General features: G+C 42.8%; 1 protein-coding gene across 4 annotated transcripts in view; it reads right to left on the bottom strand.

Annotated features, from left to right (window-relative positions):
• The window catches only part of LOC139416579 (E3 ubiquitin-protein ligase MIB2-like), a 91,754-nt gene that overhangs the window by 16,431 nt on the left and 49,396 nt on the right, over positions 1–25,927 (bottom strand). For all 4 annotated transcript variants that reach the window (XM_071165410.1, XM_071165411.1, XM_071165408.1 and 1 more), the window contains 9 exons: positions 22,890–23,084; positions 21,767–21,909; positions 21,303–21,410; positions 21,050–21,154; positions 20,443–20,605; positions 19,539–19,672; positions 19,284–19,432; positions 18,751–18,907; positions 14,687–14,841 (listed from right to left, as the gene is read on the bottom strand). In XM_071165410.1, the coding sequence (XP_071021511.1) occupies positions 14,687–14,841; positions 18,751–18,907; positions 19,284–19,432; positions 19,539–19,672; positions 20,443–20,605; positions 21,050–21,154; positions 21,303–21,410; positions 21,767–21,909; positions 22,890–23,084 (1,309 nt within the window). The remainder of the gene's footprint in view (positions 1–14,686; positions 14,842–18,750; positions 18,908–19,283; positions 19,433–19,538; positions 19,673–20,442; positions 20,606–21,049; positions 21,155–21,302; positions 21,411–21,766; positions 21,910–22,889; positions 23,085–25,927) is intronic.

Below are 25,927 nucleotides of genomic sequence, written 5' to 3'. Positions count from 1 at the left end.
GGCTGCTAGAATCTTGACAATAACCAAAAAATGTGATCATATTACTCCAGTGCTAGCCACTCTACACTGGCTTCCCATCAAGGCAAGGGCTGATTTCAAGGTTTTACTGCTAACCTACAAAGCATTACATGGGCTTGCTCCCATCTTTCTGATTTGGTCCTGCCGTACATACCTACATGTACGCGACGGTCACAAGACGTCATAAGCAAACAGCTGGAGGCAGGGCTTTCTCCTATAGAGCTCAATTTTTATGGAATGGTCTGCCTACCCATGTGAGAGACGCAGACTCGGTCTCAACCTTTAAGTCTTTATTGAATACTCATCTCTTCAGTATGTCCTATGACAACCCCTTGCCGTCTCTGCCTGGCTGGTTCCCCTCTCTCCACTGGGATTCTCTGCCTCTAACCCTATTACGGGGGCTAAGTCACTGGCTTTACTGGTGCTCTTCCATGCCGTCCCTAGGAGGGGTGCGTGATCTTCCTGTCTGGGTTGGCGCCCCCTCCTTGGGTTGTGCCGTAGCGGAGATCTTTGTGAGCTATACTCGGCCTTGTCTCAGGATGGTAAGTTGGTGGTTGAAGAAATCCCTCTAGTGTTGTGGGTGCTGAGCTTTGGTCTCTCTCCCTCTCGCCCCTAGGACCATGCCTCAGGACTACCTGGCCATGCTGCTGCTCCAGTTTCAACTGTTCTGCCTGCGGCTATGGAACCTTGACCTGCTGTTTTCAACCTTCTAGAGATAGCAGGAGCGGAAGCGATACTCTCAATGATCGGCTATGAAAAGCCAACTGACATTTACTCCTGAGGTGCTGACCTGTTGCACCCTCGACAACCGCTGTGATTATTATTTTTTGACCCTGCTGGTCATCTATGAACATTTGAACATCTTGGCAATGTTCTGTTATAATCTTCACCTGGCACAGCCAGAAGAGGACTGGCCACCCCTCATAGCCTGGTTCCACTCTAGGATTCTTCCTAGGTTCTGGCCTTTCTAGGGAGTTTTTCCTAGCCACCATGCTTCAACACCTGCATTATTTGGGGTTTTAGGCTATACAGCACTTTGTGACATCAGCTGATGTAAGAAGGGCTTTATAAATACATTTGATTGTATTTAATCAATTTTCAATTCAAGCTTTAACAACAAAATGTGGAACAAGGGGCATGAATACCTTATGAAGGCACTGTATATAACGTATTCTAGTCATTGAACACTGGTCACTTGAATAATGTTTACATACTGTTCTATACACTGAGAATACCAAACATTAAGAACACCTTCCTAATATTGAGTTGCACCCCCCAGGAAATTGTTGAGGGCGAAAAACCCAGCAGTGTTGCAGTTCTTGACAAAAACCAGTGCACCTAGCACCTATTACCATACCCCATTCAAAGGCACTTTGATATTGATATTCTGTCTTGCACATTCACCCTCTGAATGGCACACATACACAATCCATGTCTCAATGGGCTCTTGGCTTAAAATCCTCCTTTAGATTAATGGGAGAAGAGGTTACACTGATTGAAGTGGATTTAACAAGGGACATCAATAAGGGATCATAGCATTCACCTGGATTCACCTAGTCAGTCTATGTAATGGAAAGAGCAAGCATTTTTAAAGTTATGTATAATCAGTGTATGTATATACTGTATTCTAGTCATGGCTCATCCTATATAATTATTGCTGTACACAACTGTTCTATTCATATATTGTTCATACTGTCTTTACACACCATTATATGCATATACACTCAGTGGCCAGTTTATTAGGTACACAAAAATGGTTCTCTTGTACAGACAATGAGTCACGTGGCCATGGATTGCTATATAAAGCAGGCAGACAGGCATCGAGTCATTCAGTTACTGGTCGACTGAATGTTAGAATTGTTATTTTATTTCACCTTTATTTAACCAGGAAAGCTAGTTGAGAACAAGTTCTCATTTACAACTGCGATCTGGCCAAGATAAAGCAAAGCAGTGAGACACAAACAACACATGGAATAAAAAACTGTCAATAACACAATAGAAAAAAAGAGTCTATATACAGTGTGTGCAAATGGCGTGAGGTAAGGCAATAAATAGGCCATAGTAGCAAAGTAATTACAGTTTAGCAAATTAACACTGGAGATAGATGTGCAGATGATGGTGTGTAAGTAGTGATACTGGTGTGCAAAAGAACAGAAAAGTAAATAAAAACAATATGGGGATGAGGTAGATGGGTGGGCAATTTACAGATGGGCTATGTACACCTGCAGCGATCGGTTAGCTGCTCAGATAGCTGATGCTTAAAGTTAGAGGGGGAAATAGAAGTCTTGGCCTCCCGGGTGGCGCAGTGGTTAAGGGTACTGCAGCGCCAGCTGTGCCACCAGAGATCCTGGGTTCGCACCCAAGCTCTGTCGTAACCGGCCGCGACCGGGAGGTCCGTGAGGCGACGCACAATTGGCCTAGCGTCGTCCGGGTTAGGGATGGCTTGGCCGGTAGGGATATCCTTGTCTCATCGCGCACCAGCGACTCTTGTGGCGGGCCAGGCGCAGTGCACGCTAACCAAGATTGCCAGGTGCACAGTGTTTCCTCCGACACATTGGTGCGGCTGGCTTCCGGGTTGGATGCGCGCTGTGTTGGTTGGGTTGTGTATCAGAGGACGCATGACTGTCAACCGTCGTCTCTCCCGAGCCCATACGGGAGTTGTAGCGATGAGACAAGATAGTAGCTACTACAACAATTGGACACTACGAAATTGGGGAGAAAAGTAAAACAAATATATAAAAAATAAATAAATAAATACACATAAGTTTCCAGCTTCAGCGATTTTTGCAATTCGTTCCATTCATTGGCAGCAGAGAACTGAAAGGAAAGGCGGGCAAAGAGCTGCTACGGGTGGGTGTTGTTATCGTGACCAGTGAGCTGAGATGAGGCGGCGCTTTACCTAGATGACCTGGTGCCAGTGGGTCTGGCAACGACAGGTCGCATTGGTGGGTGGTATAAGGGGCTTTGGTGACAAAACAGATGGCACTGTGATAGACTGCATCGGGTTTGGTGAGTAGAGTTTGAGGCTATTTTGTACATGACATAGGGCCTGGGCATGCTCCTGATGAGGTGGTGGATGGTCTCCTGAGGGATCTCCTCCCAGACCTGGACTAAAGCATCCACCAACTCCTGGACGGTCTGTGGTGCAACGTGGCGTTGGTGGATTGAGCGAGACATGATGTCCAAGATGTGCTCAATTGGATTCAGGTCTGGGGAACGGGCGGGCCAGTCCATAGCATCACTGGCTTCCTCAATGGCTTCCTCTTGCAGGAACTGCTGACACAGGGCCAACCGCACCAGCATATGGTCTCACAAGGGGTCTGAGGATCTCATCTCGGTACCTAATGGCAGTCAGGCTACCTCTGGCGAGCACATAGAGGGCTGTGCGACCCTCCAAAGAAATGCCACCCCACACCATGACTGACCCACCGCCAAACCGGTCATGCTGGAGGATGTTGCAGGCAGCAGAACGTTCTCCACGGCGTCTCCAGACTGTCACGTCTGTCACGTGCTCAGTGTGAACCTGCTTTCATCTGTGAAGAGCACAGGGCGCCAGTGGCGAACTTGCCAATCTTGGTGTTCTCTGGCAAATGGCAAACGTCCTGCACGGTGTTGGGCTGTAAGCACAACCCCCACCTGTGGACGTCGGGCCCTCATACCACCCTCATGGAGTCTGTTTCTGACCGTTTGAGCAGACACATGCACATTTGTGGCCTGCTGGAGGTCATTTTGCAGGGCTCTGGCAGTGCTACTCCTTGCACAAAGGCGGAGGTAGCGGTCCTGCTGCTGGGTTGTTGCCCTCCTACGGCCTCCTCCACGTCTCCTGATGTACTGGCCTGTCTCCTGGTAGCGCCTCCATGCTCTGGACACTACGCTGACAGACACAGCAAACCTTCTTGCCACAGCTCACATTGATGTTCCATCCTGGATGAGCTGCACTACTTGAGCCACTTGTGTGGGTTATAGACTCCGTCTCATGCTACCACTACAGTGAAAGCACCGCCAGCATTCAAAAGTGACCAAAAAATCAGCCAGGAAGCATAGGAACTGAAGTGGTCTGTGGTCACAAACTGCAGAACCACTCCTTTATTGGGGGTGTCTTGCTAATTGCCTATAATTTCCACATGTTGTCTATTCTATTTGCACAACAGCATGTGAAATGTATTGTCAATCAGTGTTGCTTCCTAAGTGGACAGTTTGATTTCACAGAAGTGTGATTGACTTGGAGTTACATTGTGTTGTTTAAGTGTTCCCTTTATTTTTTTGAGCAGTGTATTTTATTAGCAAATTCCAAGACTCTTCACAAATGTAAAGTCAACTTGGAAAATCATCAATCACCTGTTGAATAAGAAAAAGGCTTCTACAGCTATCCCATGTCAATTTATTGTTGGAAATAAGACCTATAGTGATCCTGATGTTATCTCCTGTGAATTGAATACATGTTTGTGAATGTGGGTTCCTCTGTCAAAAAATCTCTTGGATTAAGGGACATTACCCTTCTCGGCTTCAATTTGATCCACCTGATGTAATGAAGGTGGTGTAGGTACTTGGTAAATTAAAGATATCAGTAGCAGCTCATGATGAGATTGGTGCCACATTGGTGAAATTAGTGTCTTGATTATTGAGCCTCTAAAACAATTGGTCACTAACCGGTCAATAGCGATCGACTGGTTGATTTCCAAGACATTCCTAGTCCATCATCAAACATTTCTGTAAAAAAGACAAAAGACTTTTATGTGCGGTTGTGTGTTATGTGCGGTTGGCAGTAGGTGCACTTTTTCCCATTTTGAACCCTTTCATGTGTCTGAAGGTAGAACTCCGCCTACCCGGCAGGCCCAGAGAGCAAATCCAGTGAACCTACAGGCCAGATAGCACAGATCACCATATCGAGCCATAGTCTATAAAAATAAGTTTGGAACGCACAGCAAAGTTGATACTGAGATTAGAAAACTTTTAAAACAATGGCTAGAGAAACTCAACGAATATAGCAAAGAGCTTCTGATTTTAAGAGTAAGTTCATGTTTAAGTTGCTATTGATCACTGTCAACACTTTTATAAGCCATAAAATGTGCATTCTCCCTAACGCCACTCACGCTACAACCAGCACTGCAGCTGCAATTGAGTATAACAAAGTGTTCCGATAAACTTGCATTGTTATTATTAGTGGCTTGTGTCTTTTTTATATTGAGGAATATTTAACTTTCTCTGAGTAACAATGCGCTGAAAGACTGTGTCTCCTTTTCTCAGCGGAAGGAGGGAGAGCGAAAGGACGGCGAGTCGGGTGAGATGCAGCCTCACCGCTGCTACCTCCCTCCCTTTAGACTGACCATCAGTCCAGTAAAAGAAAGTCTCACTTAGCTGTGCCTCACAAGTAATAAAACAAATGATCTATTACCTGTGTAATCATATACCTACATTTTAAATATAATTTCTAAATGGTCTGAGAAGAACATTGGCTGGGCAATTCAAGCATAGCCAATATAGAGTGATACTTTATTGGGCCTACAGTATTGCCTACTGCACAAACCTCATTGCTACAGAACTGTTTTTAATTGGTTAAATGTTGCATAGGCTTATGTTTTTTTGTCATATTTAAAAAAAAAAATCTGACCTGTAGATCTCGGCTTGCATTTTGACTCAGAAAGCGATCTTGACAAAAGGTAAGGGAATACCCCCTTGAAATGGAAAAAAATGAATGGGAACTTATTGGCAACGTACAAAACATATACACGATGTACAATACCACTCAATTTCATTCAAAACTTATTGCAAATGTCATATGGCAAATGCCAAGTGTCACACAGCAAAAATCCAATAGATGGCGAGCGCGCTCCACGGTAAATGTTCATATTGCAAATGCACATCAAGTCAAGACCCAAGGGTAAAATTCTGAAAATATGAAAAAAAAAATCTAAAAATTATCACCCCCCTAAAAAAGTGCTTTCTGTACCGTTTTTCAAAATTCTTTTGATTTTTTTGTCAATTGTATGAACATACTTTTGTCATTTTATTGTAATTTTTTTTTACTTGTCCATAAGGCAAATGTTTTGTCCATTTGCAATATGATTTCATAGTTAGTCAAAAGTCGAAGTTAAGTCAGTGAACCATTGCCAAATGCCATAAGAAATGTCCAAATGCAATATGAAAGTATTGAAAAGTGCCAAATCAGGATGTTTTGTCCATTTGCTATATGATATCATAGGAAGTCAAAAGTCAGTAAACCATTGCCAAATTCCATAAGAAATGTCCAAATGCAATATGAAAGTATTGAACGGGCCAAATCAGGATGTTATGTCCATTTGCCATGTATGATCATAGGAAGTTGGTTTCCAAACCCAAAAGTTAGTGAACCATGTCCAAATGGCATTTATTCTGCCCAAATGATATACAGCACTATGTTAACCTGTCTAGGACACATGTTCCGCTAATGGACCCCCCCCCCCCCCCCCCAACATTCCGCGGAAAAGGCAGCGCGGGGAATTCAAAAATATATTTTTTTAATATTTAACTTTCGCACGTTAACAAGTCCAATACAGCAAATGAAAGATAAACATCTTGTTAATCTACCCATCGTGTCCGATTTTAAAAATGTTTTACAGCGAAAACACAACATATATTTATGTTAGATCACCACCAAATTAAAAAAAAACACAGCCATTTTCTCAGCCAAAGATAGTCACAAAAGCAGAATTAGAGGTAAAATGAATCACTAACTTTTGATAATCTTCATCAGATGACACTCATGACATCATGTTACACAATACATTTATGTTTTGTTCGATAATATGCATATTTATATCCACAAATCTCGGTTTACATTGACGCCATGTTCAGAAATGCCTCCAAAATATCCGGAGTAATTACAGAGAGCTATGCCAGATAACATAAATACTCATCATAAACTTTGACGAAAGTTACATCTTTTACATATAATTAAAGATACACTGGTTCTTAATGCAACCGCTGTGACGGATTTTTTTAAAACGTTACGAAAAAGCATACCATGCAATAATCTAAAACGGCGCTAAGACGTAAATATATTTCTCCTCCACGTTGGAGTCAACACATATACGAAACTACATCATAAATATTCCCTTACCTTTGATGATCTTTCATCAGAATGCAGTGCAAGGAGTCCTAGTTCCACGATAAATTGTTGTTTTGTTCCATAATGTCCATTACTAGTGTCCAATTAGCTGCTTTTGCTAGCACGGTTAGTTCACAGGTCCAAAAGCTGGTGCTGGTCCAGGCGAACTCGGACAAAAACTTAAAAAAGTTATATTCCAGGTCGAATAAACTGGTCAAACTAAGTAGAGAATCAATCTTCAGGATGTTCATATATATCCAATAACGTTCCAACCGTTCCAATAACGTTCCAACCGGAGCATTCGTTTTTGTCTACAGAGTCATGGAACGCAGGCGATATCAACAGTAATGTGCGCAACCAGGAACTGGCATTCTGACAGACCACTGACTCAATCCCCTCCCATCCTGTCATACATCACACTAGAGGCTTCATTCCACGTTCTACTGACTGTTGACATCTAGTGGAAGGCGTAGGAAGTGCGAACATATCCATATCTTGTTTGGATGTGAATAGGCGAGGACTTGAAATTCGACCAGCCCCAGAATTTCCACTTCCTGTTTGGAAATTTGCCTGCCCTATGAGTTCTGTTATACTCACAGACATAATTCAAACAGTTTTAGAAACTTCAGAGTGTTTTTTATCCAATAGTAATAATAATATGCATATATTAGCATGTAGGACAGAGTAGGATGCAGTTCACTATGGGCACGCAATTCATCCAAAGTGAAAATGCTGCCCCCTATCCCTAACAGGTTTTAAGCCATGAATCAACCTAGATGGTCTATTTGTCATGTATGATGAGGGAGAAGTGGGATTTTTTGAAAAACGTCCAAAATGACCAGGGATTGGCACGGGTGGGGGCTGCCACCCTACCCAACTGTGGACCCCTTGCACCACGCCAAAGACATTAAAAACCATTTTAAAAATGTGCTCCTGGTAACCTGCTCCAATCACCAGGCGCACGGCTGTCCATTTGCAATATGTTTCAATGGGCATTTATCATCACGAATTTGACATGCTCAAAAAAACTGCAGGAATGCAAAATTGACTGGCCCAATGATCTCGGGATGGCCGGGCAGTGATTCGGGTTCCTCTCCATCTCTCGTGGAGAGGAATGGTCTATCACTGTTTAAACATATTGCAAATGGACAAAAGTCAGCCAGCAAGTCAGTGTCCATCATTCAACTAGATATTATTCTGATACCAAACTGATACAAACTGACAAATTGTGCTTCTAACCCTAATGGTTCTCTCGCTGTCACCCAAAAGCACTTGAAATTTAGGGCCAGGCTTCATTATGGTCCTACTTTTTTATCACAGGTGCTGCGCTCAGATCAAGCGAGCTACTGTCAAGCGGCGCATCTCGTTGAACTCGGCACATCCTAGGGATTATGGTAATGCCATTGCAGGCTCTGTGTGCCTTTAAGCCCTGCACTGTGTCACTCCATCCTTGCTGTGTGTGTGTGTGTGTGTGTGTGTGTGTGTGTGTGAGAAAGTTTTTTTCTTTGACATCTGTTGGGAGAAATGACTGATTTACAGTTCATGAGGGTTGCCTAATCACACATGACGTTTTGGAAACATCTGACCTTTTAAACCCTTCAAAACAGCCCCTATGACCCCAATTTAAGAGGCACTTCTGGTTGACACAGGAAGCTGAAAGTGAATACATATCATCCTTGGGGTAGGCTCTTACAGAATATTGAGTTAAGTCTTTACATTAAGAACTGACTGATTTACAGAGGGTTGAATGAGTGCGTGTGATTTCAGAAAATCACAGAAATCTCGCAGAGCTCCGAAACCCACCTTAACGGATTTGTCTGAACACGCCGCAACTGGATCTGTAACCTTTTTGAAGAAAAAAAACAACCTTTGAGCATCACCAATTGTACATTGTACGATTTCTCTTAAATTACGATAGATAAATGGCTGGTTCTTTGTTTTCTGACACCGTAGGTTCATGTACTTTGACATGAAGCGGTCAAATTAGCGCTCTATTTTTGACCTTTAATCCCAGAAACATGGCCTCGACGCCATTTTTTGTTTCTGAGCTAACAGCCCATTAGTCCAAACCTATGCTCACCAAGTTTCGTCTTCCAAATCTTCCGTTTAGGAGAAATGGCCATGTCGTGATTGGTGATGTTTTGTACATTTTCAATAAGATTCCATTTGCACTATGTGGTGGAATTTACCGGGACACCGGAAAAATTAACAACATTTGCACATTTTATAAAACGGAAACCGAATGTGCGAGATACTTCGTTCGATGACTTCCCGGAAGATCTGGCCCCTGTGCACGGCCCGAATTTTAGAAACATTCGCGGACGTATAGTAAGGGACCATACATTTGCAATATGGAGTTTCTCATCGATCAGACAGAAAATGCCAAACTTTCTGACAGGTCACCAGATCATTGCTCTAACATACATCTTCACCAAATTTATGCAAACTATTGTTCCCAAAGATTAGAAAATTCCCAAAGCTATCCCTTCTATACATTTGGGGGTGCAAGATCTTTTACAAATTATCACCCAATATCTATCTGTACTACCATATATTCCTAACCAACATTGTATTCTGTATAGTTAAAACTACTCTACAGATACAGTGGGGCAAAAAAGTATTTAGTCAGCCACCAATTGTGCAAGTTCTCCCACTTGAAAATTACAGGCCTCTCATCTTTTTATCATAGGTACACTTCAACTATGACAGACAAAATGAGAAGAAAAAAAATCCAGAAAATCACATTGTAGGATTTTTAATGAATTTATTTGCAAATTATGGTGGAAAATGTTTATTTGGTCACTAACAAACAAGCAAGATTTCTGGTTCTCACAGACCTGTAACTTGTTCTTTAAGAGGCTCCTCTGTCCTCCACTCGTTACCTGTATTAATGGCACCTGTTTGAACTTGTTATCAGTATAAAAGATACCTGTCCACAACCTCAAACAGTCACAATCCAAACTCCACTATGGCCAAGAGCAAAGAGCTGTCAAAGGACACCAGAAACAAAATTCTAGACCTGCACCAGGCTGGGAAGACTGAATCTGCAATAGGTAAGCAGCTTGGTTTGAAGAAATCAATTGTGGGAGCAATTATTAGGAAATGGAAGACATACAAGACCACTGATAATCTCCCTCGATCTGGGGCTCCACGCAAGGTCTCACCCCGTGGGGTCAAAATGATCACAAGAACGGTGAGCAAAAATCCCAGAACCACACGGGTGGGACCTAGTGAATGACCTGCAGAGAGCTGTGACCAAAGTAACAAAGCCTACCATCAGTAACACACTACGCCGCCAGGGACTCAAACCCTGCAGTGCCAGACGTGTCCCCCTGCTTAAGCCAGTACATGTCCAGGCCCGTCTGAAGTTTGCTAGAGAGCATTTGGATGATCCAGAAGAAGAGTGGGAGAATGTCATATGGTCAGATGGTAAAAACTCCACTCGTCGTGTTTGGAGGACAAAGAATGCTGAGTTGCATCCAAAGAACACCATACCTACTGTGAAGCATGGGGGTGGAAACATCATGCTTTGGGGCTGTAGGGTTAACCCTAACCCTAACCCTGCAAAGGGACCAGGACGACTGATCCGTGTAGAGGAAAGAATAAATGGGGCCATGTATCGTGAGATTTTGAGTGAAAACCTCCTTCCATCAGCAAGGGCATTGAAGATGAAACGTGGCTGGGTCTTTCAGCATGACAATGATCCCAAACACACTGCCCGGGCAATGAAGGTGTGGCTTCAAGGTCCTGGAGTGGCCTAGCCAGTCTCCAGATATCAACCCCATAGAAAATCTTTGGAGGGAGTTGAAAGTCCGTATTGCCCAGCAACAGCCCCAAAACATCACTGCTCTAGAGGAGATCTGCATGGAGGAATGAGCCAAAATACCAGCAACAGTGTGTGAAAACCTTGTGAAGACTTACAGAAAATGTTTGACCTCTGTCATTGCCAACAAAGGGTATATAACAAAGTATTGAGATAAACTTTTGTTATTGACCAAATACTTATTTTCCACCATAATTTGCAAATAAATTAATGAAAAATCCTACAATGTGATTTTCAGGATTGTTTTCTTCTCATTTTGTCTGTAATAGTTGAAGTGTACCTATGATGAAAATTACAGGCCTCTCACATCTTTTTAAGTGGGAGAACTTACACAATTGGTGGCTGACTAAATACTTTTTGCCCAACTGTATATATACACTGCTCAAAAAAATAAAGGGAACACTTAAACAACACAATGTAACTCCAAGTCAATCACACTTCTGTGAAATCAAACTGTCCACTTAGGAAGCAACACTGATTGACAATAAATTGCACATGCTGTTGTGCAAATGGAATAGACAACAGGTGGAAATTGTAGGCAATTAGCAAGACACCCCCAATAAAGGAGTGGTTTTGCAGGCAGTGACCACAGACCACTTCTCAGTTCCTATGCTTCCTGGCTGATGTTTTGGTCACTTTTGAATGCTGGCGGTGCTTTCACTCTAGTGGTAGCATGAGACGGAGTCTACAACCCACACAAGTAGCTCAGGTAGTGCAGCTCATCCAGGATGGCACATCAATGCGTGCTGTGGCAAGAAGGTTTGCTGTGTGTGTCAGCCTAGTGTCCAGAGCATGGAGGCGCTACCAGGAGACAGGCCAGTACATCAGGAGACGTGGAGGAGGCCGTAGGAGGGCAACAACCCAGCAGCAGGACCGCGACCTCCACCTTTGTGCAAGGAGGAGCAGGAGGAGCACTGCCAGAGCCCTGCAAAATGACCTCCAGCAGGCCACAAATGTGCATGTGTCTGCTCAAACGGTCAGAAACAGACTCCATGAGGGTGGAATGAGGGCCCGACGTCCACAGGTGGGGGTTGTGCTTACAGCCCAACACCGTGCAAGACGTTTGCCATTTGCCAGAGAACACCAAGATTGGCAAATTCGCCACTGGTGCCCTGTGCTCTTCACAGATGAAAGCAGGTTCACACTGAGCACATGTGACAGACATGACAGAGTCTGGAGACGCCGTGGAGAACGTTCTGCTGCCTGCAACATCCTCCAGCATGACCGGTTTGGCTGTGGGTCAGTCATGGTGTGGGGTGGAATTTCTTTGGGGGGCCGCACAGCCCTCCATGTGCTCGCCAGAGGTAGCCTGACTGCCATTAGGTACCGAGATGAGATCCTCAGACCCCTTGTGAGACCATATGCTGGTGTGGTTGGCCCTGGGTTCCTCCTAATGCAAGACAATGCTAGATCTCATGTGGCTGGAGTGTGTCAGCAGTTCCTGCAAGAGGAAGCCATTGATGCTATGGACTGGCCCGCCCGTTCCCCAGACCTGAATCCAATTGAGCACATCTGGGACATTATGTCTCGCTCCATCCACCAACGCCACGTTGCACCACAGACTGTCCAGGAGTTGGCGGATGCTTTAGTTCAGGTCTGGGAGGAGATCCCTCAGGAGACCATCCACCACCTCATCAGGAGCATGCCCAGGCGTTGTAGGGAGGTCATACAGGCACGTGGAGGCCACACACACTACTGAGCGTCATTTTGACTTGTTTTAAGGACATTACATCAAAGTTGGATCAGTCTGTAGTGTGGTTTTCCACTTTAAGTTTGAGTGTGACTACAAATCCAGACCTCCATGGGTTGATAAATTTGATTTCCATTGATAATTTTTGTGTGATGTTGTTGTCAGCACATTCAACTATGTAAAGAAAAAAGTATTTAATAAGAATATTTCATTCATTCAGATCTAGGATGTGTTATTTTAGTGTTCCCTTTATTTTTTTGAGCAGTATATGTATATATGTATACACACACACACACACACACACAAAGTTCTCTACATGCACAGTGAAGCTCAGCTTATCATCAACCCACACACCCAAATATTTGTAAACTTTAACTTGCTCTATAGTATCTCCAGCCAATGTAGCAATGACATGATTTGTAAAAATTGAAAATACAATGCATTTTGTTTTACCCAAATTTAAAATTGGCTTTAAATCATACAGATTCTGTTGTATGATGTTAAATGCTCTTTGGGCATTTTCAAAAGCTAAAGATAAACTACTACCACTTTAATAAAGAACAGTATCATCTGCATAAAAATGAACATCCGCTGTTTCAATAAGATCCCCAATGTTGTTGATATACAAAATGTATATCAAACCTGATTGCATTCCATTTAAGATGTTGTTTTCTTGGAAGGTGACCTTTAGCTCCCTACTAACTAAGGACTCCAGTACCTTTGACAGTACAGACAATGTTGATATGGGTCGATAGTTGTCAAGTAGCGAAGGATCTCCACCTCTCACGAGACGCAGTACCAAAAGCAGTTTTCCACAATACACAGAGGGAAACCTAATTTGTCTTATTCTCTGTAATAATGGTATATGAATAATGATGCATTTTATTTTGTAAAGTGGTTTCTTGCATAAAACATCAATATTTTCATTCACCTCCTTGTCTGAAGGACAAGTGGATAAACATGTTAATGTCAAGCCCTGCATGTTGTTATGAAAAGTGTCATGGAATGTAGGCCTACATTGAACACCACACATTGTCCGCTACTGTAGGCTGAACGATAGAACAGCTATTTCCATGTTAAAATGTTATGGGATGAATTTTCTCCATTGTTTTTGATGGTAGGCCACTCAGGTAGGCCTACATTATGATCAAATAGCCACAGTAGTCTACTTGACCTGTTAAAACTTAAAATTGGGTACAGCCTCAGTGTTTACAGTAAACGTGCGCTGGAAGTTGCACAGAATTTTCACAATGTTCAAGTTTGCGCTGAGCAGATGTAAAATTTGCACAGCAATGAAAAAAACATTGGTAGTGAGTACGGCCCAGTACATCACTGGTAGCTACCACCTATATATGTATAACTTTGAGCTGGATTGTCTGTCTTTTCAATTTTCGTTTGCGCCCGTTAGCATATCCAGCTAGCAGGCTCCATGGAAATGTGCAATTACTTGTACTAAGTTTGCTAGCATTCTGGTAATAGAAGCCAAATGGGCTTTTTTGTGGTTGTGTTTTTTAGCGCCCCTTGTGTACTAAGCCGGTAAGACCGTATGACATATTATTATTTACTACTACTTTACTCACTTTTTCTCCCCAATTCTGTGATATCTAATTATTAGTTAGGATCGTCTCATCGCTGCAACTCTCATACAGTCTCTGGAGAGGCGAATGTCGAGAGCCATGCGTCCTCCGAAACACAACCCTGCCAAGCCGCACTGCCTCTTGACACACTGCTCTCTTAACCCGGAAGCTAGCCGCACCAATGTGTCGGAGGATACACTGTCCAACTGACGACCATGGTCAGCTTGCAGGCGCCCAACCGCCACAAGGAATCGCTAGAGCACAACGAGACAAGGAAGTCCCGGGAGGCCAAACCCTCCCTTAACCCGGACGACGCTGGGCCAATTGCGCGCTGCCCCATGGGTCTCCCGGTCACGGCCGGTAATGGATCGAACCCGAGGCTGTAGTGACGCCTCACCAATGCAATACAATGCCTTAGACAGGTACTCCACTCGGAAGCTCTACAATATGAAAATCTGGTTACCGCACAACCCTAGTAGTGAAGTACTCACAGCTTGTTGCCTTTGAGGGCTGCGTGGTGCAGGAGGTTGAAGCCGCGGTGGTTCTGCTGGGTGAAGTCTATGTTGGGCACCACAACCAGGATCTCAATGATGTTACGAAAGTCTTTGGCGATGGCGTCGTGCAGTGGTGTGTCTCCGTACGAGTCCTTGTAGGAGAGGAGGAGAAAGAAGTTAGCCAGGTAATAAATGATCTGTGGTCAGTTTATAGTTGTAGCGCCTAATAGAGAGGGTTAGCATTTGGGTAGGGAGAGCTGATCCTAAATCTGTGCTAACAGCTGTCCTAGAGGGATGTGAGACCTTGAGGCCTTCTATTTGATCATAGTTCTACAGCAACGTTTTTATATCATGAATGAACTACAGGGTTGGGCGGCATCCAGATTTTCATACCGTTTCTATACCATACCGGGGAATAAGTTATTACCGGATGAGTTATTAAATTATTACCGGATGTGCACATGGTGCTCTATTTTTCTTTAAAAGACCAACATTTGTTAAAGAATGGTTAAAGGGGTCTGAACACTTTCCGAAGGCACAGTGCATTCGGAAAGTATTCAGACCTTGACTTTCACATTTTGTTAGGTTACAGCCTTATTCTAAAATTGATTCAATAGTTTTTTCCACCTCAATCTACACACAACAGCCCATAATGACAAAGCAAAAACAGGTTTTTAGAAATGTTGGAATTCATTAAAAAAATTACAAAACTGAAATATCACATGTACATACAGTTGAAGTCGGAAGTTTACATACACGTTAGCCAAATACATTTAAAATCAGTTTCACAATTCCTGACATTTAATCCTAGTAAAAATTCCCTGTTTTAGGTCAGTTAGTATCACCACTTTATTTTAAGAACGTGAAATGTCAGAATAATAGTAGAGAGAATTATTTATTTCATCCTTTATTCATTTCATCACATTCCCAGTGGGTCAGAAGTTTAAATACACTCAATTAGTATTTGGTAGCATGGCCTTTAAATTGGGTCAAATGTTTCAGGTAGCCTTCCACAAGCTTCCCACAATAAGTTGGCTGAATTTTGGCCCACTCCTCCTGACACAGCTGGTGTAACTGAGTCACGTTTGTAGGCCTCCTTGCTCGCACACGCCTTTTCAGTTCTGCCCACAAAATGTCTATTTTCTATTTTGCCACAACTTTGGAAGTATGCTTGGGGTCATTGTCCATTTGGAAGAACCATTTGTGACCAAGCTTTAACTTCCTGACTGATGTTTTGAGATGTTTCTTCAATATATCCACATAATTTTCCTCCCTCATGATGCCATCAATTTAGCAAAGTGCACCAGTCCCTCACGCAGCAAAGCACCCCCACAACATGATGCTGCCACCCCCGTGCTTCAAGGTTGGGATGGTGTTCTTTGGCTTGCAAGCATCCCCCTTTTTCATCCAAACATAACAATGGTCATTATGGCCAAACAGTTCTATTTTTGTTTCATCAGACCAAAGGACATTTCTCCCCATGTGCAGTTGCAAACCATAGTTTTGGAGCAGTGGCTTCTTCCTTGCTGAGTGGCCTTTCAGGTTATGTCGATATCGAGCTCGTTTTACTGTGGATATAGACACTTTTGTACCTGTTTCCTACAGCATCTTCACAAGGTCCTTTGCTGTTGTTCTGGTATTGATTTGCACCTTTCGCACCAAAGTAAGTTCATCTCTAGGGGACAGAATGTGTCTCCTTCCTGAGCAGTGTGAAGGCTGCGTGGTCCCATGGTGTTTATACTTGCGTACTATTGTTTGTACAGATGAATGTGGTACCTTCAGCCGTTTGGAAATTGCTCCCAAGGATGAACCCGACTAATGGTCTAAATTTAGCTAATTTCTTTAGATTTTCCCATGATGTCAAGCAAAGAGGCACTGAGTTTGAAGGTAGGCCTTGAAATACATCCACAGGTACACCTCCAATTGACTCAAAGCCATGACATTTTCTGGAATTTCCCAAGCTGTTTAAAGGCACAGTCCACTTAGTGTATGTAAACTTCTGACCCATTGGAATTGTGATACAGTGCATTATAAATTAAATAATCTGTCTGTAAACAATTGTTGGAAAAATTACTTGTTTCATGCACAAAGTAGCTGACCTAACCGACTTGCCAAAACTATAGTTTGTTAACAAGAAATTTGTGGAGTGGTTGAAAAACGAGTTTTCATGACTCCAACCTGTGTGTATGTAAACTTCCGACTTCAACTGCAAATATATTTCCAAAATAAAATATGGGGTGATGGAAATTATGCAGACAATTACATTGATGGAAGCCACACTATCTGCAATATTAAAGCTGTTAGCGAGGGAAGTTGTTGCATTTTGAGGCTTAAAATCAAAGCAAAGAGGTTGCATGTGTGGAATTGCAGTATGTATTTAGTTTGAGAATTTAGACGTGAGCTAGAAACTTTTGATAGGATGGCTTCGTCTGGACAAACAAAAAAAACAGTTGCTTAGCAACCGGATAACAACCTGTTCCGTGGAGAGAGAAAAAAAGTGAAAGTTCCAATATTTGGATAATTGTTGTGGTTGGAAGATAGCTGTGAGGATTATCGAATCAGGATCAACTCTGTTCACTTCGAGCTCATTAGTAGAGCTCGCCAGCTTGCAGTCCTAAAACCCGGAAATTATTTACCTCTGGTTCATTCAGCGATCCAAAGTTTTGGGATAAATGCCGAAAATCAGTCTGAGGTTAACACAGGCTTAGGAGATCTTAAACATTTGGATCTATGAGATAATATCATTCAGTTAACATGGCCTTTATTATGTAGCCTTTGTGCTATTTTTATTTAAAAAATGATTCAAAATTCACAAAAAGTGACATTGATGAAAATGATCTCATAGAACAAAACGTATAAGATTTCCTAAGCCTGTGTTTACCACAGACCTTATTTTTGGCATTTCTTGAAAACCCCTACAAAAACACCATTCATTGGCTTTGTCCAACTAACCATGAAATTGGTGTCTGCAAAAAGACACCACTACTATCTCTATATGATACAATGTTCATATTTGAAGATGGCAGAAAGGCTAGTCTCTTTGGCAATGAAAAGGTGTTGCAAGGAATGGAATGTTAGCTAAAGAGACTGGCACTCAGGCTAGAATGTCTCTGCTGTAACCAAGAAGCTTGATCTTGATATCTAGCCACTTGGCTAGCAAGTTAGCAAACCAAATGCAAAGCTGGAGCTGGATACAATTTATTTGATACATCTTAGATTTGTTATAGTTATACTTAACGTATAAGTAGTGGAGTAGCATGCACCACCGCAGCCCTGGGGTACCCCCCAAAAAATATATAATTTTTTTTTTTTTAAATCATTCCGTCGATATAAACGGTATATCGCCCAAGCCTACTCGGAGTACTCATGTATAGCAATTCTCTTTTATGTTACAGTACAGCTCAGATACACACATTAACAAAAATTAAAATAAATATTTAACCTTTATTGAATTAGGCAAATCAGTTAAGAACAAATTCTTATTTACAATGACGGCCTAGGAATAGTGGGTTAACTGCTTTGTTCAGGGGCAGAAGAACAGATTTTTAACTTGTCAGCTCAGCTTACTGGCTCAACGCTCTAACCACTAGCTTACCTGCCACCCCAACATACACACAAACTTCAAGCAACCATTCCACTCCAGCTGAACACGCACATTGCTTGAGCAGAAAAATGAATAGTAAGTTATTAGTAAGTTATAGTAAGTTATTAGTCCCCCAAAGGGGACATTATATTGCACTAGCCAATACATACATCAATAAATACACAGTAAAAGCACAAAGAATATAAAAAACAAAGTGTTAAAATGCTTCAAAAGAAAAGGATCTGCGGAAACATTCTGTTTTGTTCCTAGTTAAAATAAATATGTCTGCCATTGCAGTCTATGCGGTTTAGTTTCTTGAGAGACTTGTGAGTGTGTGTTTGCGCATGCATGTGTGTGTTTTGTATGTACGGGCGGTGAGCATGACAGAAGAAAGCATGAACCAAAGTATTGAATTCAAATAAGGAATATGATGGAATTCCTGACGCAGATAATGTAGTTCTTATTAGTGGGTACTGACCTGTAGGTTGATGTCGGCTGAGTGTTCCGACAGCACACGCACCACATCGGTGAAGCCCTTGTTGACGGCTATGTGCAGCGCTGTGCACATGGAGTTGTTTAGCAGGTTCACCTTGGCCCCTTTGCTCAGCAATAGCCGTGCAATCTCCGCCTGGTTCCTGCACACACACACAATGAGCAACAAAATGTATAGACCTAACCACAATAATTTTCCTATCAATTTAGGGTACTCATTTAAATATTCATTACTCAATGCATTTTCATATATTTGTTGTGTTGTTTTAATTGACTCATTCTGATAACAAATGTATGTTTGTAATCACTTATTTTGTGGGGGGCATGGTGAGGGATTATGGACAACAGTAATGCCCCTGTGTGATTGACTGTTTGTGTGTGTAGTGATTTTCACCCCAAATCCAATTAAATCCAGAGACCAACCACCCCCATAACCTGTTTTCTAACAATGTGAATACAGGGTACTTAAGACTGGCAACCTTGTGTGTGTGTGTGTGTGTGTGTGTGTATTCCTCTCACCCGAAGGCCGTGTAGTGCAGGGCGGTGTCTCCGTCCTCGTCCTTCACTTCAATGGAGCTGTTGGCTTGCAGCAGAGCCAGGACCACCTCCATGTGGCCCTGGTGGGCTGCCACCTGCAGCGCCGTCTTGCCCTGGTTCTTTATATCCACCTGGAGAGATGTCACACACACAATCAATCACATTAAGAGATGTCTCACACACAATCGCATTAAGAGATGACAGACATACAGTCTGCGGTGCCGGGAGTGAACGCACCTTGTCAGGGTATTTCTGCACAAGCTCTCGGACTTTGTTGGCACTGCCATGCGCCGCCTCGATGACCAGCCGGCTGGGGTTGTCCTGATCTGTAGACTGAGACAGCAGCTTCTCCAGGACTGAAATGACTGTGTCTGGAGAGAGAGATAAAGAGGGGGGGGGGAAGGGAAAGTGAAAAAAGATCATGTGGATGAATAAAGAGCAAGGGAAGGAGAAAGAAGAAAAATAGAAGAAAGAGAGACATGTTAGTGATGGATTCCAAAGCATGGAGAACATGCATAGTAGGTGCTGTGCTACCCTCCAGGCCCCTCTAAACCCAGAGGGCATACACAGTTACCAAGAGTTACCAAGTCAAAGCACAACCATTGGAATGAGTCAAAATGTCCCTGTGCACCCTAACCCAGCATTACGAGCCTCTCGTATCCACTCTCTTCCACCATGATGTATATGACGGACACAGAAAAAGGGGTGATTGAGCCAGAGTACCCAAGACTAGTAGAACCACACATACACACATGAGGAGCAGTCGAGGCACATATGCTGATGAGGCCTCTGGAGCTTGCCTCCAACATGAAGGGGCATGAAAGAGAGAAAAAACAGACATTTCAGAGACATGCAAATGACATGCAAATGAAACCTGTTCGTCATGCATGTGGAGACAGTGACCAGGAGAAACAGCGATATGAGGGGCCGTATATGCAACAGACAGCCACTGTCACAGCCCTTGGTCAGTAGTGCATGCATAGCTTGCAGCAAGAGTGCTGGAAGAAGAGGGAGGGGGTCCATAGGGAATTCAGAGAAAGTGATAAGGAAATGGAAGGAGAGATAAAAAGCAAAACTCGTTGGATGACTGTTGGATAAGAGGCCCCCTTCCTCCTGTTTGCGAGGTCTCAGTAGTCCTTACTTCCGGATACGTTGGGGTTCTCCACCGTCATGAGATTGGCGTCCACCTCCACGGATTGGGCCGAGAGGCACGCCGGGTTAAAGGTCCACGTCTGGCCGTTGAAGGCCACGCGCAGGTCCCCGTCGGCGTACACCTTCAGCACCTTGCCCACCTGCCCCAGGGCCTGATGGGAGAGGAGAGGGGACAAGATAGGACAAGATATTAGGTTTTAACACCCATCACAGGCCATAAAGGAGAGGAAGTGTTTCAAAGAACCTCCATCAAACCATGATTGTCATCTTTCCATCTCAAATGAACTCTTTTTAGATACCAATGACACTCTTGGAAATTCTCAGGGCTTTTATTTATAGGTAATTAATCAGGATGCTTTGCTTTCGCAAAAGCCTTAAGCTTGTTTACCGGTAGTCCCCGAGGCATAAAGGGCATTGCCTCTAATGCAGAGGGCCGACTGCCAGCTGAGGCTTCGCACAACGGCATGACAGGAAGTTCTTGCCAGGCTAAGGAAACCTAGAAGGGAGGTTAGTGCCAGGCTAAGGAAAGTTAGTGTTAGGCTAGAGGAAGTTAACTCCAGGGTATGGGAAGTTAGCCTCAGGCTATGTCAACATACGGGTGTCATGCTGTCTGTCCATTCTCCATGGCCAGCCTGAAGCCTCTTAACGCTGTCTATGTCTTCCAGCACTCGCACCAGCTCGCCCACACCAAAAGTGTTCACCTACGGCAAGAAAGGGGAAGACAGCAAATTGTTAGCGATGTGATTCTATGCTAATCTGTTAGCATTAGCATCACATTGCTAACAAACGCTAACTTATAAGACCATGCTGTGAGCCTGTATTCATTTCCCACTGGTAGATGTGGACTACCTTGGTTAGGGCCCCTGGGTGGAAGGTCCAGCGGATGTTGTTGCTGTACTGGACTCTGACATCTCCCCGGTCAGTGATTCTGTGTACCATCCCGATTCTGCAGGTGTACTGTAAACACACAAATTTGCAGTCGCAGATTGTGGCCGGCCTTGACCTTATTGTTTCGCTAGCTCCATTGATTTGAACATAAAAGGTGCTTGTTGGTTTTGCTCTATTGCACACCAGCGACCAATCACGCCAACGACATTACATAAAGCTGGGTTCAAAGTTTCAAAATGGGGAATCGGTACTCAGAATTTGAAGTAATATTTGTCTAACATGGCACATGCAGTACATGCAGTGACAAAGTGGTAAACACTTAAGTAGTTCTACAACTGGAGAAAGCTTGGAATGAGGTCAGACTCTTGATAAAATTCTGTCAGAGAAATTCCACCATTTGACTTAGAGGGAGTTTAGTTCAGTACCTCTGACATTTTGGGGTTCCACCCTCCGTGGCCCTCCTGCATCTGTCTGAGGATGTCCACCTCCAGGAGACATTTCACCTTGTCCCCCTGGTTGAAGGTGTGGCCTTCTGCACTCTCCTGCCTCTGCAGTTCTGCGTGCTCACCTGTGTACGCACGAACCATAGATAAACACACAAACGCACATCGGAACATATGACAAAGATAGGCCAACTCTACACTGAGTGCCTTCATATTGATATACACAGAGTATAGAAAACATTAAGAACACCTGCTCTTTCCATGACAGTCTGACCAGGTGAATCCAGGTGAAAGCTATGATCCCTTATTGATGTCACTTGTTAAATCCACTTCAAATCAGTGTAGATGAAGGGGCGGAGACCGGTGAAAGAAGGATTTTTAAGCCCTGAGATAATTGGGCATTGATTGTGTATGTGTGCCATTTAGAGGGTGAATGTGCATGGTAGTAGGTGCCAGGCGCAACAGTGTGTCAAGAACTGCAATGCTGCTGGGTTTTACATGCTCAACAGTTTCCTGTGCGTAACAAGAAAGGTTCACTACGCAAAGGACATCCAGCCAACTTAACACAACTGTGGGAAGCAACGGAGTCAACATGGGCCAGCATCCCTGGGGAACGCTTTCGACACCTTAGAGTCCATGTCCAAACAAATTAAGGGGGGGGTTGCAACTCAATATTAGGAAGGTGTTAATAATGTTTGATTTACTCAGTGTATAGCAGGGTTGTCAAACATGTCCAAATTAATTGTTTGGGGGGAGACAATCTGAATCGACATTAAAATAACTAAAACCTAATTGAAACAGTGTAGAAATTATAATGGTACTACATTTATAAATCTCTTTACTCTGTCCAGCTTGCTAACAGTCATCAAAACGAAAGCTAGAAAGTCAAGAGTATTCAAAATTCTAATAGCGATGGATAAGACAATTTTTTTGCAAATTTTGACAACGAGGAAATAATACATTTTAAGTACGGCCTTCTGACCTCAGGAAGACCGAATGTAGCCCGTGGGGCAAAATGAGTTTGACACCCTTGATCTATAGGATACATACACTATTTTCTAGAATGACAAAAACAAGCATGTCTACACCCCCCCTAGTTTCATACCGAGCTTTGGTAGGTGGTCTTTGTAGTAGAAGCCTCCCTGGACGTCAGACACGTATTTGAGGTCTACCTTGCCCTTGTGACCCATTCGGTAGACATTGGTGGTACCATTGGACCAGGTGACACTGGCCACACTGCGACCGGACTCTGTGTCCCAGCCACGGATGTCCACCACCTTCCCAACCTTACCCTCTCCTCCTGCACACGCACACATGGTGTACAATTGTGGGAGGAGAGAAAGAGTGAAGAGAGCAAGATTTAAAAAATAGGCTTATTGGGGAAAAATGTGGAATGATGAGAAGAGAAATAGTTAGGGTGAATATATGAAACACAATCATTTTATTTTGTGTAGTTCGATTCCGTGCACAGGCCCCTTCAAAAGACCATTTTTAAGCAGGAAATGGTGCCCATCAATGTTTCACAGCCAAATGTTCAACCCATTTCTGGGAACACACAGCATACAGACCATACTCTGCTAAAGGAATCTTGTCAATTCTAGACTTAGCTAATTCAACACATCACATACTGAAAACAAGAAACAACAAGTGGGGATCGTGACTCCAAATTGGTGCTCTGGATGCTGAGAAAGGATCAAAGACCAATCAGATAGTGCCTTCAGGAAGTATTCACAACCCTCAACTTTTTCCACACCTGAATTGAAAATTGATTGACATGTTTTGTCACTGGCCTACACACAATACCCCATAATGTCAAAGTGGAATCATGTTTTTCGAATGTTTTACAAATGTATTAAAAATTAAAAGCTGAAATGTCTTGAGTCAATAAGTATTCGACCCCTTTCTTATGCCAAGCCTAAATAAGTTCAGGAGTAAAAATGTGTTTAACAGGTAACATAATACGTTTCATGGACTAACTGTGCAATAGTGTTTAACCTCTTAAAATGTAACGGCAAAATGTAGATTTCTACCTAAATAGACATACCCAAAAGTAACTGCTATTCATGTGTAATTACATGATATGACTCTCAAAAACTTGGTATATTTGGAAAGAAGATATCTGGGAGATTATGGGGAAATTATCAGAAGATAGGAGTTCCGTAGTTCAGAATACACAAGATCAAGCACACACAAAATAATTGTTTTTTTTAAATTTGAAAGTCATCTTTCATTGAAAAGCTATAAGTGAATTACTGATGCCCAGAGCTAGAAACACATTAGATGGGATTGATAGACCTAACAACTAGAAATGGGCAGATGTTTTAGTAAGCGGTGTCAGGTGTGCTCACGGGACGCTTCCAAGTGTTAGCCTAGGCATATCCAATGTATCCAATGTATTGGTCCCACACACACAAATTAACTGTTTACAAAAACAATATAAAAGCTACAGATATACATACATTTTTTTTGAAAAAGGTCTTATCAAACACAAACTTGGTTACATACTAAAAAAACGTGCAAAACTGGAAATAAACTGAACAATTTACAAAATGGCATTCGTGTTACATCCCAGGTGTAGATGATTAGATTTCACTTTCACCATAGCTTGCTCATGTCGTTATAGTCTTTGAAGCAGTCCCTTTCTGCCAGGAAACAAAAAGAGAACTAGCATTTTGGACAGAAGATCTGGTATTTCCCCCTTTCTTCCCCCCTGTGTTTTGTGCAATGCTTGCGGTTCTTCCTTTTGTCTTTTGGCATGTATGTTGGATAGTGGCACTCACCTTGAGTGGGGGGTCTTGTGATTGTTGTGAGGTTGCTTTGAGCCCCAAATTCAGCCATTTCCAACACCAGCTGCTCTCGGAAGGCCAACTGGGTGAGAGGGGTTTGACCTTTTGCTTTGGCCATCTGCTTGCGGAGAATGAAAGCATTTACTGGAGCAATGTCCACAAAGCGTTAAAAAAAACTCATATACTACTTCCTGGTCTTGTGGAGTACCAGATCAGAGCATCAGATAGGTCAACACCCTCCATTCTGGCATTATAGTCCTTCACAGAAACAGTAATGGAGACATCATTCCTTTTTCACCCTCCTTGAGAAATGGTTGTTACTGAATGCCTTATGCTGTGTGGTGAGCAAGGTTACTTCCCTAGTGAAAAAGTAGCTTGTTAGTCCTGATCCAATGTATGGTCCCCCTCTCCACTGTCTGTCATGTCGTTTACCTTGGTCTTGGGGAAAACAATTATGTTAGGATGAATGGTGCCACAAGCACTTTCTTTTTCAAGAAGTCTATGAAAAGTGGATGTAGAACCGTCACACGGGGTGATTGGCATAGCAGCGGGGGGTGAAGACATTGAACGGCAGGGGCGCTTACTGGGGAGGGGTGGCTCTCAAACATTATCATCATATTGATGAAAGACACACAGAATTACAGTTGATTAAATTGACAAAACGACATTACTGTATAGTAAAAACACCAAGCATAAACTTTCTGTACAGTGACTCACATAGGTGTGAAACACGCACACACACAATGCAAACAGTAACACCTTCGAGACAAAGGCACAAGTAAGAACCACAAATAAACAATGGCCATGAGAGTTTAGTGGCCTCTAAAGTTACAAGGATGAAACTTATAACAGCAAACTGTGGAATTATATAACATTGAAATGACTTGTTACATAGGCCTATGTAACCTAAATCCAAAGCACAAAAAGCAGACAACTTATAAAAAAACGAAATACATATAGTAAATTAGCTATATAAAGTCATGAAAATAATTCATCCACAAATCTAAAAAAGTGGATCCAATCCTTCGAAAAAGGAATCTTTGTCAGCCGAGTCGAAATCCTTGTTGTCCAAATGGCTCCCCTGATCCGAGTCCAACCAGCATTTTATTCAAACCTTCTATGGTCGGTATACTTATTCATAGCTGCCTTCTTTTTAACTTCCTGTTTGATATTCTTAGTTTTTAAATCCAAAACAACACGTTACTGAGTACCACTCCATATTTTCAAGCATAGGGGAGACTGCATTATGTTATGGGTATGCTTGTAATCATTAAAGACAGGGGAGTTTTTCAGGTAAAAAAAAGAAACATAATGGAGCACTTGTAAAATCAGTCTGCTTTTCACCAGACACTGGGAG

The sequence above is a fragment of the Oncorhynchus clarkii genome, chromosome 9 (genome assembly GCF_045791955.1).
Source record: "Oncorhynchus clarkii lewisi isolate Uvic-CL-2024 chromosome 9, UVic_Ocla_1.0, whole genome shotgun sequence".
Classification (NCBI taxonomy): Eukaryota; Metazoa; Chordata; class Actinopteri; order Salmoniformes; family Salmonidae; genus Oncorhynchus; species Oncorhynchus clarkii.
This window is presented reverse-complemented; position numbering and strand designations above follow the sequence as displayed.